The sequence below is a fragment of the Larus michahellis genome, chromosome 1 (assembly GCF_964199755.1).
Source record: "Larus michahellis chromosome 1, bLarMic1.1, whole genome shotgun sequence".
NCBI classification, from domain to species: Eukaryota; Metazoa; Chordata; class Aves; order Charadriiformes; family Laridae; genus Larus; species Larus michahellis.
In genome coordinates, this window is record NC_133896.1 from 135,232,700 (window position 1) to 135,245,980 (window position 13,281).

A 13,281-nucleotide genomic window follows, 5' to 3' on the forward strand; every position below is an offset into this window, starting at 1 on the left:
GTGCTGAGTCCAAACACTTTGATATAAAGAAGTAGGGTTATATTTTTGCTACTAAGAAATACTTAATTTACTACTTTTCTGTATAAAATACATTGTGATTTTCTCAATAAATATCTTCACAATGAGAAAATAATTCTTTATTTATAATTTGTTCTTACATTTTTAATAATTAATCATTATATAAGCCACAAACGTATATAATAAGGAATGTTGGCACTAGGGATAGAGCAGTTCTGTCTGCTTTGAGAGCAGTGGCAAATCTGTAGTTTTCAACACTGCAATCATCTAAGAGGTATTAGTGATACAAGTTTTTCTAGTTAAAGACTCATTCTTATGGATGTATTAAAAATATTTTATACTGGGCATCTGTTCTGTTATCAGCAAATATAATTGGAAGAGCATTGAGCTGAGCTTGCTCTATGTTCAGGAGCATGTTTTGCTACAGTTGTAGTGACGCAATGATCTTCTAGCCAAATGTTTTAAACTACCTTAACATCTGGAGTACAGTTACATCATCCACATAATGGGCTAATACAATGCGAAACTAATGTATATCTCGTTGATGTTAATTCATGAGACAGAAGCTGAGTTTAGATTCAGTTAGGTGAAGGTAAACTGGTCAAGTAACTACAGCTGATGCATAAGCCTGGTAGTCTTGAAATGTTTGTCAAGCATGTACTTTTGTCAGAATCCTTTAGATAGTCATCCTAAAGCTTATTTAAGGGCTGATCTGGGGAATATATTTTATTCTCTGGTGGCTAGTGTTGTACAAGGGAAGTTTCTGGCATATAATCAGTTAGTACTCATCTAAATTCAACATATGTGAAAACTATACTCTTCAACAGTATTTTGAAACAAAATGGTTCTGATCTTTGTGTGTGTGTGCTTGTAACATTTGGATCATTTTGTGCAGAAAGACTGAATTTGCTTATAATACAAGCTTTTAGGAACAGAGAGTAACATGAGTTGAGAACCCTATCCATTATAAATATGTGCATGTGAGAGTATCTACTTGAGTTAGAGGTTTCTCAAAAAGAAAATGGAACTAAATACTCTCCCTAGTACTGTACTCCCTGAAGATAGCTAAAAACTACTCAGCAGGGTTCTACCTTACTTACAGGGTGACGTATAACCATACTGAGCTGAGACACAATCCATACTGAGTTTTAGTATGTTTGGTTATAGCTAGTTCTGATAATGCTTCTAGAATAACCATAATGACCCCAGAGACAACAGATGTGTTATAAAAGTGCCACTGTTATGAACTGATGCAGGTTGCTCAGAGATAGCAACATGGGTAGAGATTGTAAGAGGATCTGCCATGGTCAGATGCGTGCCCCTAAGAAATTCTTCATGCAGTGTGGACACTTTTCATGAGTATTCAAGTTTTAATTTGTAGAGTTCTGACAGTCTGCTTCCTCTGACTGACAGCGACTGGTAAACTCCTAACTTCTTGCTTGTAAAGTAATCCAGTGTTTTTGGAATTCTCAGCAAGGATTGGGTGAAGTCTTTAGTGTGAACCTACTGATATGTTTAAGATAATTTGTTTCCCCAACTTAGTATATTAATTATAAAGGATTTTAGATAAAACACATTGTAACTTGCTGTGTTTCTTTGTTTCCTACATTTGCAATTGTTGTAGCAATGGAATGTTTCCATATCCGCTGGTTATTGATCTATCTCACTTTTACACCATTCCTTCTGTTGCTGATAGTGGGAATTATGGTAAGAACTGGTGGTTCAGACAAGGTTTTAGTTAGTGGTTTTAGTATCAAACCATGTAACAAAGGTTTAATTTGGGGGATGAGTTATTTAGACTGTATAAGTGTATTTTTATTCACTCAGTGCATTCTCACTCATTGCAGCACGCTGCGTTCAAAGGCCCGGTTTTCAGTGACGCATATGTGCAGTTGAGAATGTTTTACTTGTATGTGTAAATGCCTGTGTGTATTGTATTTTTGTATGTGTATATAACATTTGAATATGGAGAAATGTCCTATTTGTGCAGGAAAGTGTTTTAACAAAATTCGGGTCAAAGAGTTCTGCTCAAAGCCGTCTTTGCTATGCAGCTCACTAAATAAAGCATATGTAATGGCTTTAAAATTTAAATGCACATATTTAAATGCATGTGTTTGATGGATGAAAGGAATGGGATAGATGGAACAGATTATTGGATTTCAAGCTCTATTTTAGTACTTTTTGTAACCAAAGTATGGTTCTGTATGTCTGGTGATATCTTTTTGTGTAACTCCTAGATACAGTGTTTTATTATGTGAAAATTTGTTGTTCAGCTGTGTTCACATAGGTGCATTTTCAGAATTTCTGTGAGGTAGGCAGAATGAACAAGTACTTCAAAATCTGTAAACAAAGGAACTTGCTAGTTCTGTCTCAGCATATCAAATGAGTTATTAAGGAACAGCAGTAAAGCAGAAATTTGCCTTTTAGCTGGTGTGCTGTAGTCGGTATTGTCAGTTGCTTTCCTAGAACAATACATTTCTATGCCTAGAAAGTGCATATAAGTTTACATATTACATAAACACAGTTATTTAAAGGGCACTTTTTCAGCAAGTACTGCTTTTGGATAGATTTTTAAATCAAGCAGGATGTGAGCCAAAGGTGGATATTCCATAACTTCCTTCTCAATAGCCTGTGCATTTAGACTCCATTTCTTCTGTTTGTGACTAAGAGCGTCAGACACCCTGAGGAAAGAAGGTTCTCCTTGTTTAGCAAGAAAAAGCAGTCTGGAACAGGGTTTTCAGACTTTTATTACAGCTGCAGAATAAAGATGAGAAATCAGTGTTCCAAGTAAGTGCTTTTACAGTCATGGCAGAGTAGACTCTGTAATGCATTATGTGCTAAAAGAGGAACAAATGTCAGGGAAAGCTAATAAGGTTAAGCGTATTTCTCTTTTGGCTTTTCAGCAGAGAATCTTACTTCCTGTGCTGCATTATACTGATCGGCTCTAGTATGTGCAGAACAATGCAGAACGTCAACTTAGATTATTTTTTTTCTTTCCCCTTTATTGTTTATACATTGGAATTTTTTGTTCCAGTTTTCTTATAGACCACTGTATGCTACATGTCTTCCTTAGGATTAAGTGTGCTATTGTGATTGGCATGGATGAAGAAAATCTAACTCTAAATTTTGCATTTTTATTGAAAATGTGAAAAAAAAATGGTTATGTTATTGTCCTCCGGGAAATAAGCTGCAGCGTTCAAATAGTGCATAGAATTACATCTAAGATTGCAAGTCTGTGTGTGGGAGGAATGGCATAGCTATGCTTTAGAAAAATTACTTCATTTGAGAGTATTTCGTATTGCTTTTTTAATATTTGAACTACCACATCGCTATTTGCTTTTGACTAAAGCTACTAGCTACAGAAACGAAGATTTTTACCAGTTGATCATAATATGCATTTAACTATCTAGTTTCCTAGTCTCTGTGCTGTTTTAACTCCCTTGTGTATTTGCGCTGGCCAATACATTTTTGTGTTGTAAAGAAAAATATATTTGCTGATATTGTGTATGGCTTTATGCCAAAAAAGGGTATTTACTCCTTTTATTTAATGCAGGAAGACAAGTAGTTTTTCACTTTTCACTCATAGAATTCTGAAGCTTCTTTAGATGGTGCTATGGAGAAGTCTTAGTGGTTTTGTCTCTACTTAAATAATCCATTAAATGCTGCCATGTTTGAGAGGAAGAATATTTTGAGATTGAAAACTGTAGATTTACTAAAAATAATATAAACAGGGATGTGAAATGAACAATTAAGTGACTTAAACCCCCACATTTTAAAATATTCTGAAATAATAATTTCGTAGTGTTGACCACTTTGTTACCATTGTAGAGTTTTGTGTCTGACTTCCGGTTTTAATATATTTTTACAGAATAGCCAGTTTTAGGAAGACGTGAAAATTAGAACCCTAAAAGGAGTTTCCTAAGTGCAGGGGTTTTTAAAGTGTATTGTGGTGTTTCCTAGCACCTTATTTTTTCATAGATTTAAAATTTGAAGGGTAGTAGCTTATATCTGATTTGAGTGTGTGTGTCTTATTGCTCTTTAATCAGAATTAAAATTATGGTCATAAAAAAAAATAATCATTGCAGTATCCATGGAAAAGCAACATGATCACAGAATTATAGACTGGTTGAGGTTGGAAGGGACCTCTGGAGGTCACGTGGTCCACCCCCCTGGCTCAGCAGGTTGCCCAACATCCTCACTAGTGCTGGTTTCTTGGTTTTGTGTATTATTTATTTGTTTTGATCCTTAAAAGGAACACTGGAGGTGCTTCTCTGGATTTGGTGCATTTACCCTGTACCATTTGTCTCTGCTTGTCTTCACTTGCCAACTTTTCCTTTTACTTCTTTGAAAGAGGCCTTCTAAAGCCGTTCTATGTAAAAGTTAATTTCTTTCCTTTTGTTTGCAGAGTGCCTATAATGTAATTATCTTTCTCAAGTTAAGGGGAAAGACCCTGTTATGCGTTTGGAGCTTACTGGTATGGTTCTTCTACGGTGTTCACGTACGCAGTAACATATGTACTGTTTTGAAGAAACCCCTTCTGTGAGATTGCTGCCTGCGTGAGCCTGTGATGGGACATCCCATTATTTTCAGATTAATATATATTGCTTCAGTCACCTGCTTCATTTCTGACTGACTTCTCCCCCCCCACCCCCCCAATATATTGTTGTGTTACTCTGTTTATTTCTCACATTTGTAAATTCCAGCTGCCCTGCCCAGTCTTTTCCATTGATCTTGGAACTGAAGCTGAGCCATATGTCTTTGTTGGTCTCCTAACGAAATGTGATTTACACAATTGTACTGGCTGAGAATCCCGGTAACCTTTGAACTTCTTTGCCAATTTCAAACAGAATTGAGACATAGTTATTTCAAGTTGCTGTATAGTTTATGAAAACGGGTGGTCCATTTAGAGGCAAGTGACCATTAAATCTCTTAAACAGGAAAGACCGAAGTTTGAGCTCAACTATTATTAAACATCAGAGAACTGGAGGTGGGGGAGGGAGGTCTTACAAGTGCTCTAGTGAAAGAAAAAAGCTGATATTGGTGTTTACCTTGTATTTGATATCAGAAATCCAATAAGAAACCAAAATCCTGAAAAGTGAGGCCTTATTTTGAGGTGCTAAGAATTAGTAAAGTAATTCTTTCCTTGTATGTTTTTACGCAAGAATTGGCAACAGCTAAGAAAAACATTTGATGGTAATTTTTTTCTGGTACGCGTGTGCTGTTTTCAGAAATAAGGGACTCACAATATGAAGCTCCAGAGCAGTTTGCATTTTCTCTCCAGTGACTCTGAGGGGAGTGTGCTCTCATCAATACTGGCAAGAAAGTGATTGCGTTGTCAGCTTTGTTCTCTTGCTGCTGTTCTTACTTTCAGGAATTTTAATTTTGTCATAAAACCTTAATTTTCATGTATACTCCTGGCATTAACTCTATTGTGCACAAAACCTGTCAGCAGGCTTTAACAGCGTGGGAGCAGTGCTAATTCCATGGGGTGTGGCTACAAACACCCACTCACCATTGTATTTTTGCAGAGACAAAGAGTATCTCCAGTTTTGTTTTCCAGGATGTGTGCTGATGAATTAAGGAGAGGAGATGATTATCTGTTGATGGAGTCTAATAAAATACATTCCAGTTAAAATGTCAGCAGCCAGGATGTGGTGCTTGAGGAAGTGGGAATAGCATGATAACTGCTCTTGGAAGTTGTGAAACCTGGGCCAATCTAGAGTCACTTCTGAGTCCATATACTGCTGTAAAGTTCTGTAACCTTGACAGTTATCAGTTTTTAAATGTGTTGATGTTGGTGTTACTTAGCTTTTCATGTAGGTTACCAGTACCAAAACATTATTAACTTTAATTGTTATACAAAATTCAGTTTTAAATGCACAAATAACTGAGTGAATGTTGCAGTGTAATTTAAGGTGGCATAAAGTGAAACAAAAATGGCTGAACCAATTCTCGTAGCTGGTTAATGCCAAAGCAGGAAGATGTTACTCTTCTTCCCCGTTCCTGCTCATGTGTGATGTCCTGCCCTCTGCATCATATTGGTTCTTGTGCCATGCCCCCTGCTGTGTCAAGTCAGAAGCAAGCTCACTGATAAGCAGAAAGCTCTCTGGTTTTGAGGTTTTGTGTGTGGTGGTGGGGTGTTGTTTGCATCACGCGTCATTGTATGTGTCCTGTTCCCCCCACCTTGGTTTAGTTTTCTGTCAGGTTTGTGAGTTGAATTGGTTTTCTAGAGCAGTCAAATGAGCCCCAGAAATGGCTCAAAGTAGGGAGCGGGAGCTCAGACCCCAGAATGACAAAGAAGGAGAATGGAGTGCACCATTGCCCTTTGATTAGTTATAAATTGTTAGATTGATTCAAGCTGCCTCATGCAGCTTCACCCTACCTGAACCCAAGGAAGTTGAGCAAGATTGTGACAAATTCCTGGATTTTTAAATAGTTTTGATAGAGATTTTTATTGAGTGTTTATCTTCCTTAACTTTAACAGGGTAGGATCCTGTTAGTCTTTAATTTATTTTTGGCTTATTTACAGCTTGACTATAGGCTGCACGTAAGTAACACTATGCATCTGCAAATGTTCACATGCTTAATAAGCAATTAAGCTTCATTAAACCCAGTATACAGAATATTATTTATTGTGTCTTAATCTTGTTGGTGCTTCCTATTGCCTTAGTATACTGCATTTTATGAATCTCATCACCTAATTAATTCCTATAGTAAGAAACAAGGGGGGGGGAAAAAGGGACTGTGTTGTCACAGGAGAAGTGAGACACACAAACTTAAATAGTATCTCTGAAAATGTTCAGTTTCCTAGAAATAGCTTTTGAGTAAATTGACGTATATCTTTAAAGGGACTAAATTTTTTTTTTTTAGGTTATACCTTGTACAAATCTACTGGAGCTTGTTTCTGAAGTTAAGGAAGTTCTGCTTCCTTTCTGAAACCTTTGATATTCGAGAGTGGGTGTTTTATTGCTCCCCTGAGATAAAATCTTTAGAAAGATTGAAGGAGGATAGGAAGAAAACCATGGCAACCTCTTTAACTTTGCATATTCATTACCTGACCAGTAAGTAGCTTGGAGTGAGGAATCACTTTGGCAGTACTGCATAGTTATTCTTGTTCATTACCCTCTCTTTAAAATGAGAATATTTTGGGGGGAGAAATATTTAAAGTTTGTGTTTTAAATTGTTTCTTAAGTTGATTTTTCAACTGAAGAGAAAACAAAAAGGATGGTGAAGACTTTTAAGTCTTAATAAAAGCAATCCCGGGACATACCTGGTCAGGAAGGGCTTGTGATATGTTATTAGAAACAACAATTTCTTTTTATTTATTTTTTTTTTTCTTCCCCCCCAGGTGATTCATGGCAGGGGACGTGGAAGGGTTTAGCTCCTCCATCCATGACACCAGTGTCTCTGCTGGATTCAGAGCGCTGTATGAGGAGGGATTGCTTCTTGATGTCACACTTGTCATTGAAGACCACCAATTTCAGGCCCATAAAGCACTGCTTGCCACCCAGAGTGATTACTTCAGGATTATGTTCACAGCTGATATGCGAGAACGAGATCAGGACAAAATCCATTTGAAAGGTCTGACAGCTACAGGCTTCAGTCATGTCCTCCAATTCATGTACTATGGAACTATTGAACTGAGTATGAACACTGTTCATGAAATCCTCCAGGCTGCCATGTATGTCCAGCTTATAGAGGTGGTAAAATTTTGCTGCTCTTTTCTCTTAGCTAAAATCTGCTTAGAAAACTGTGCAGAAATCATGAGACTTCTGGATGATTTTGGTGTAAACATCGAAGGAGTCAGGGAAAAATTGGACTCCTTTCTGCTAGAGAATTTTGTGCCACTCATGTCCAGACCTGACTTCCTTTCATATCTGAGCTTTGAGAAGCTCATGTCTTACTTGGATAATGATCATCTGAGCAGGTTTCCAGAGATAGAGCTGTATGAAGCTGTTCAGGCCTGGCTGCGCCATGATAGAAGACGCTGGAGGCATACGGACACCATCATTCAGAACATCAGGTTTTGTTTGATGACACCATCCAGTGTTTTTGAGAAGGTTGGTGCATTTGAAAACCAATAGACAGGATTCATCATTTAGCTAGGGCAGCATGTCATTAAATAGGTAAGATTCCCAAACCTATTAGGAGGAACAAAAAGATAGCATTTATTTTTCTAATAAACCCATAAAAGACAAACATATAAAAGTATTGTCATCTGATTATTAGACAATAGTATGTACAATGACTGGAGAACAGGTAGGTTTATAATACATGTTTTTAAGTGACTTCATATGAAAGGACGTTTTAAAATAAGGTCACTTGTATCAAGTTTTATTTCAGTTGTTCTTACTGTTTTACACAAGTTGCTTCTTGCTTTCCAGAAATTTTAGAGGTGCATACAGTATGCAGTGCATATGTCACGATAATTGTTACAGATATAATCAAAATATAGTGACTGTAGATTTTACGTGTTTTAAGTACTGATTTTTTTATTTACATATGGAAACTAGCATCTGCTGTTAAATCTGCAGGGTGTTCTTGTTGTTGTTGTATCTTTAGTGCTTGTGCTGTTACATGGCAGTTGTAAGTAAGTCCTGATCCTGCAAAGTTACACATAAATTTGCTTCTACACAAGGCACATAATACTATCAAAGGCTATTGACGATGTGAAATGTAATAATTTACTTTAAATATCAGGGGAATCTTTGTGATCTAAAATTCAACTGATCATTGTATGTATTAAGAGGCTAAAAGAGTACTCGCTTTTTCTACTGTTCCATTGAAGAATAGACAAAAAACGTTGTTTTCTAGTTCTTGAGAACCTCTGAATATTTGTCAACAGTAGAGAATTACAAAACTTTGTAAGCAGCACTCTCTCAGGCTAGTAACGATAAGGGTATTTAAGTTAGGAATTACTGAAACTGTGCTGTTTTGCTTTAACAATGTTAATTTTGTGTGATAAGATACAACTTTAACTTGTGTATTTTTCACCTGTCAGTGAATTAATAGGATTTAAGACCCTGTGTTTTTGTTGGGCTTCTTACAAATTAATTTCCTATATATTTTTACTTTAGTATCTAGTGAATATGCAGGTAAAGTTGTGTTGTTCCTGGTCATTTTAAGGGCTACTGGATCATTTAAGCAGTCATGCTTACACTTATTTGTATTTTAAATCATATAAGCTGTTAATTACTTCAGAGACTAGTGAGTTTTTATATTTTGGTTTTGTGTGTGTGAATTGAGTAGAGGATGTAATAATACATAAAATATATTTATGATCCTGTATTAGCCTATAGACATAAACAAAATAAATACCTAGACATATTTTAGAACAGTAATGTAATGTTTATATTGGGTTAAAACATTTCCAGCTAGTAAGAGCTGAGCTCTGCAAGATACTGTGTAGTGTCTTGTTTCTAATAATGCTTTTGCCTTATTGTTACATCATTTAAACCCTTCAGTAGGAAAACTAATAGAATTCACAGAGTATTCTTAAGGTCAGTCTAATAGGGTAAGACTCGTCTGAAAGACTGCTTCAGCTCTTTGAGTTTTTGGGACAGGATTTCAAGCATCAAGCTGTCTTCAGTTAAATTTCTGTAAGTGAAAAGTATATGTTGGTCTTCAGCATTATATTTAGGTGTAACTTCTGGATCTGATTTTGGTATTAGTGGTATAAATCCTGCATACAGTGCTTCTCATGTTTTATCTTGACAGCTACCAAGTGGCCAGATAGGTACAACTTAAGGAGAGAAGTAATTTTTAGCATCCCAGTTAGTATACCCATGTATAAAAGCTTTATCTGTGAATACCCTTTCCATTAATTGTATGTGGGAGCAGAGAGAAGCCAGTGAAGATTCTGGAGTGGGACAACTCAGCAGACGGAAGCACAGCTAAATAAGTCTGTCATTTGTTGCTGCAGCTAGGAATATATTTGTGTTTTGCCCTGGCTAGAGAGCATTGAGTAATCCAGCATGACAAGTGACAAAGGACAACTCCAGTTGGAGCTAACATCAAAATATAGACCACACTTCTTTTTTTCCTTTTTTTAAATAAAAGAGCATGTCTGTTAACTGTTCTAGAAGTAACCTGAGGAGAGTTCCCTTTTGTGTGTAGAAGGGGGAAGATATTGGTAAAACTGCTTTTTTTGGTGATCCACAAACAGAATTCACCCTTTTCCTGAAGCCAGCACAGACGAAACGCCTGCGTGAATGTATCAAATACAAACTGAGGTTGACTCTTATGGTCCAGCAAGCTCTGTATTCGCTGTACACTGGCTGGCTTGTCATATGTACTCTTATGTAATCTTGCTAATATGCATTTCTAAGATGCCTGTCATTGTAGTATATAAATAACTTATATAACTTAACTTTGCAAGTCACAGTAAGGATACTTTTGGCCTCTTAAGCCATTCTATTTCTTACATCATTTTTTGGAAGAGATGTACATTTTTAGTGGGATGGCTTGTCCTTTTAAGAAGGAATTGATGAGTGACTAGATTTATACCTTGAGGCTGATGTGCATTTGGAGTGAAGGTGCAGCCTGTTTGCTTACTCTAAACTATCCTGGAAGAACTGCTTCTGAAGTATGAAGAGATACTCCTTTTGTTCCTCAGTCCTTAAAATAGATGCAGATGTATCAGGAAAAATGCAAAGATAGCTGAAGTAAAGATCTGGGGAATGGTTAGGAAATAAAGGCAAAGTGTATGGGGAGAAGCACAAGTTCCATTATCCATGTTACGTTTTTCTTTGTTTGAAACATATCTGTGGCTCTCTAAGTCTTGAGGAAGGTTGGAGTTAAAAGTTAGAGGGCATTTCTCCTAGATGATTGAGTTCATATCTGTGTTATTGGAGGCAACCATGTCATGATTTCCCTTCGTATACTGTTTAAGCTCCATTTACTTTCTGTGTACGGCTCAGATTGAAATGTTGTTTCAAAACCTCTGTCCTTAAAATCAAAAGGGTTTGTTGATGTCCACTCTGGAGGGTTTGTTATGACTAGCCCATGCTGATTTATAAATTCCCAGTTTAAAGCAGAAGCTTCCTAATCACTAGGTGAATGAGCTTCTGCTTTAGAGGTAGGATGAATAGCACATTGTCTTTCAGTATGTGCTTTCCTGTGCCTAGAAAATAGTAACTTTTGAGATGATGCCATTGTAATTTTATGTCATTGTGACTTTACCTTTGATAAATGTGTTGAATTTCTTTTTTTTTTCTCATTTACCTCCATGTCTAGTAATTCATATGTATCTACTTCTACAACTTCGTATGCTGAAGCTTATAAGAAGTGTCTAGTGGATGAGGTTAGTGGGCCCCTCTTATCTTAAATAGGTGCTGCACTTGATATTTTTATGTCTAAAGGTTATTGCTGACTCGGATAGATTTGTTAGCAGTATTTGTTATGTGCTGAGCATCTCAATCCTGGCATATAGATTCTTGGCTCCACTTCAATTTGAGATATTAGATTTGAGTTAGATTCCAGCTTGATCGTGATAATTTCTCTTGCCAGTTTATAAAAAGGAAGAGCAAAATGCTCAATTTGAGGGCATTGTCCTTGTTGCACAGAGGCTATGTCATCTTGTCTTTCTATGGTTAGGCTGAAAAACAGTAAGTGATTTGTAGCACTTGTAGAATAGCCCTTCAAAGCCAGATACTGGTACTGACCAGTTTTTGTACTGGCCATGGGACGTAACTAAGTAATGACCCATGCTAGAAAAAGGGAAAGTTAAGTACAACAGCTTCTCCAATGCTATGTATACTAGTGTTTGGTTGCAAAGTAATTTTTGTTGCTGCTGTTTTAGAGACATACCTGTGTCTTTTTCTATTTGACTGAATTTTAATTTGGAATAAGTGTGTTAACATTTTGATAATGTTTGTTGACAGGATTTACTTTTTCATAGAATATACATGGGAAATTCTGAAACTTGCATAGCTGCTGCAGCTAGAAAAACATGCATTGCAATAGAGCAAAAAAAATAGGCAATAATTAATAGCTGCATTAATTTGGAAAGCCAGCAGTTTTTACTGAGTGTTTAACTGATTCAAAATGAAGAAAAGAAAATGTATTCAAACTCCAAACTATGGCAGGAGGGATGGTGGTGATTTTGGTAAGGTTTTGATGGTTTTGGTGTTGACTACCTAAGGGGTGAGTAGAGGTGTGGATGTTTTCAATTATTTTCTTCATTTTTTTTTAATTGAATGAAACATTTGATTTTGTTTATGCTGTACCCTGTCTGTGTAGCTAAAAGTCGGACTGTGAACCACTGTAGCTGGTAGATGATGCAATGAGATAGTTCTCGTAAGTGTTCTTCAGGGAGCGCTTACATTAGTGCTATGTCGTCCCAGCAGAACCTCTGTAAGAAGATTTTGTCCAGAAAACTGAAGAGAAAGAATTGGAAAGAACATAAAAAATCACACGAGCAAATCTTTAGCGCTTGGGTTAAATTCCTTTTTTACAATAAGACTGGGGTTGGTAAGAAAGTCCAACTTAAAGTTTTCTTTGAGACCCTTCAGCAAGATAACAGGATAGTCTTTCTTTAAACTTTGAAAATGCTGTGAAGCATTTATATTTTTTTTTATCAGTTCAGAGTTGATGTACTCTTAAGAATGCATTTTTTTTTTTTTACTTCATCATGGTTAGTGTACATTTCCATCTGGTTTAGATGCTTTGCAGAAACTTGCGAACATTCTGTCTAATTGAGTATGTTGATAATTAGGTGCATGTTCCTTCTAGAGCTTCTCCATTTGACCTTAACAGGAAAATCTGCCTGTTAGTAAGCTCTTGGATATTTGTTGATCAACTACTCGTTGCTGCTTATGGGTAATGGCAGAAGCCTACTTTTGAATGCTGAGGGATTTCCTTCAGCATATTTCGTGTACCAGACAGCAATTCCCACAAAAGGCTTGCTGAAGGCCACGTTCTTCAATCTACTAAAACTGAAATATATGCACAAGTTACAGTTGTGTTTTAATACCTAAACACCTGAATTTTAAGGCTTCTCTATTTTGATTATACACACAAGTAATTAACAATACTGTAAAATTATTCAGAAGTGTAGGTGTTTGGAGGGTTTCCTTACTATGGGCTGAATAGGACTCGCAAATAATTCTGGAAGACTTGAATGTGAAGGTGGGCAAACTAACCTACATTTGCCTTGTCTTCATTTGCATCAAGCAAGCATGAGCAGTCTCTACTTTCAGAAAGGCATATCCTGACACTCATCTTAAAGCATCATTTGAGCGTCAGAAGTATCGCTCCTGTATG

General features: G+C 36.5%; 1 protein-coding gene across 17 annotated transcripts in view; it reads left to right on the top strand.

Moving 5' to 3' along the window:
* KLHL15 (kelch like family member 15) overlaps positions 1 to 13,281 on the top strand; it is a 35,051-nt gene that overhangs the window by 5,628 nt on the left and 16,142 nt on the right. For 13 of the 17 annotated variants that reach the window (XR_012589564.1, XR_012589565.1, XR_012589563.1 and 10 more), the window contains one exon: positions 7,367 to 8,078. Coding sequence is in view for 13 of the 17 variants with exons in the window: in XM_074604583.1 (XP_074460684.1) it covers positions 7,374 to 8,078 (705 nt within the window). In the remaining 4 variants the exon portion in view is untranslated. Of the gene's footprint in view, positions 1 to 6,888; positions 7,080 to 7,366; positions 8,079 to 13,281 lie in introns of all 17 variants that reach the window. The other 4 variants (XM_074604567.1, XM_074604608.1, XM_074604597.1 and 1 more) reach the window with 1 other exon arrangement.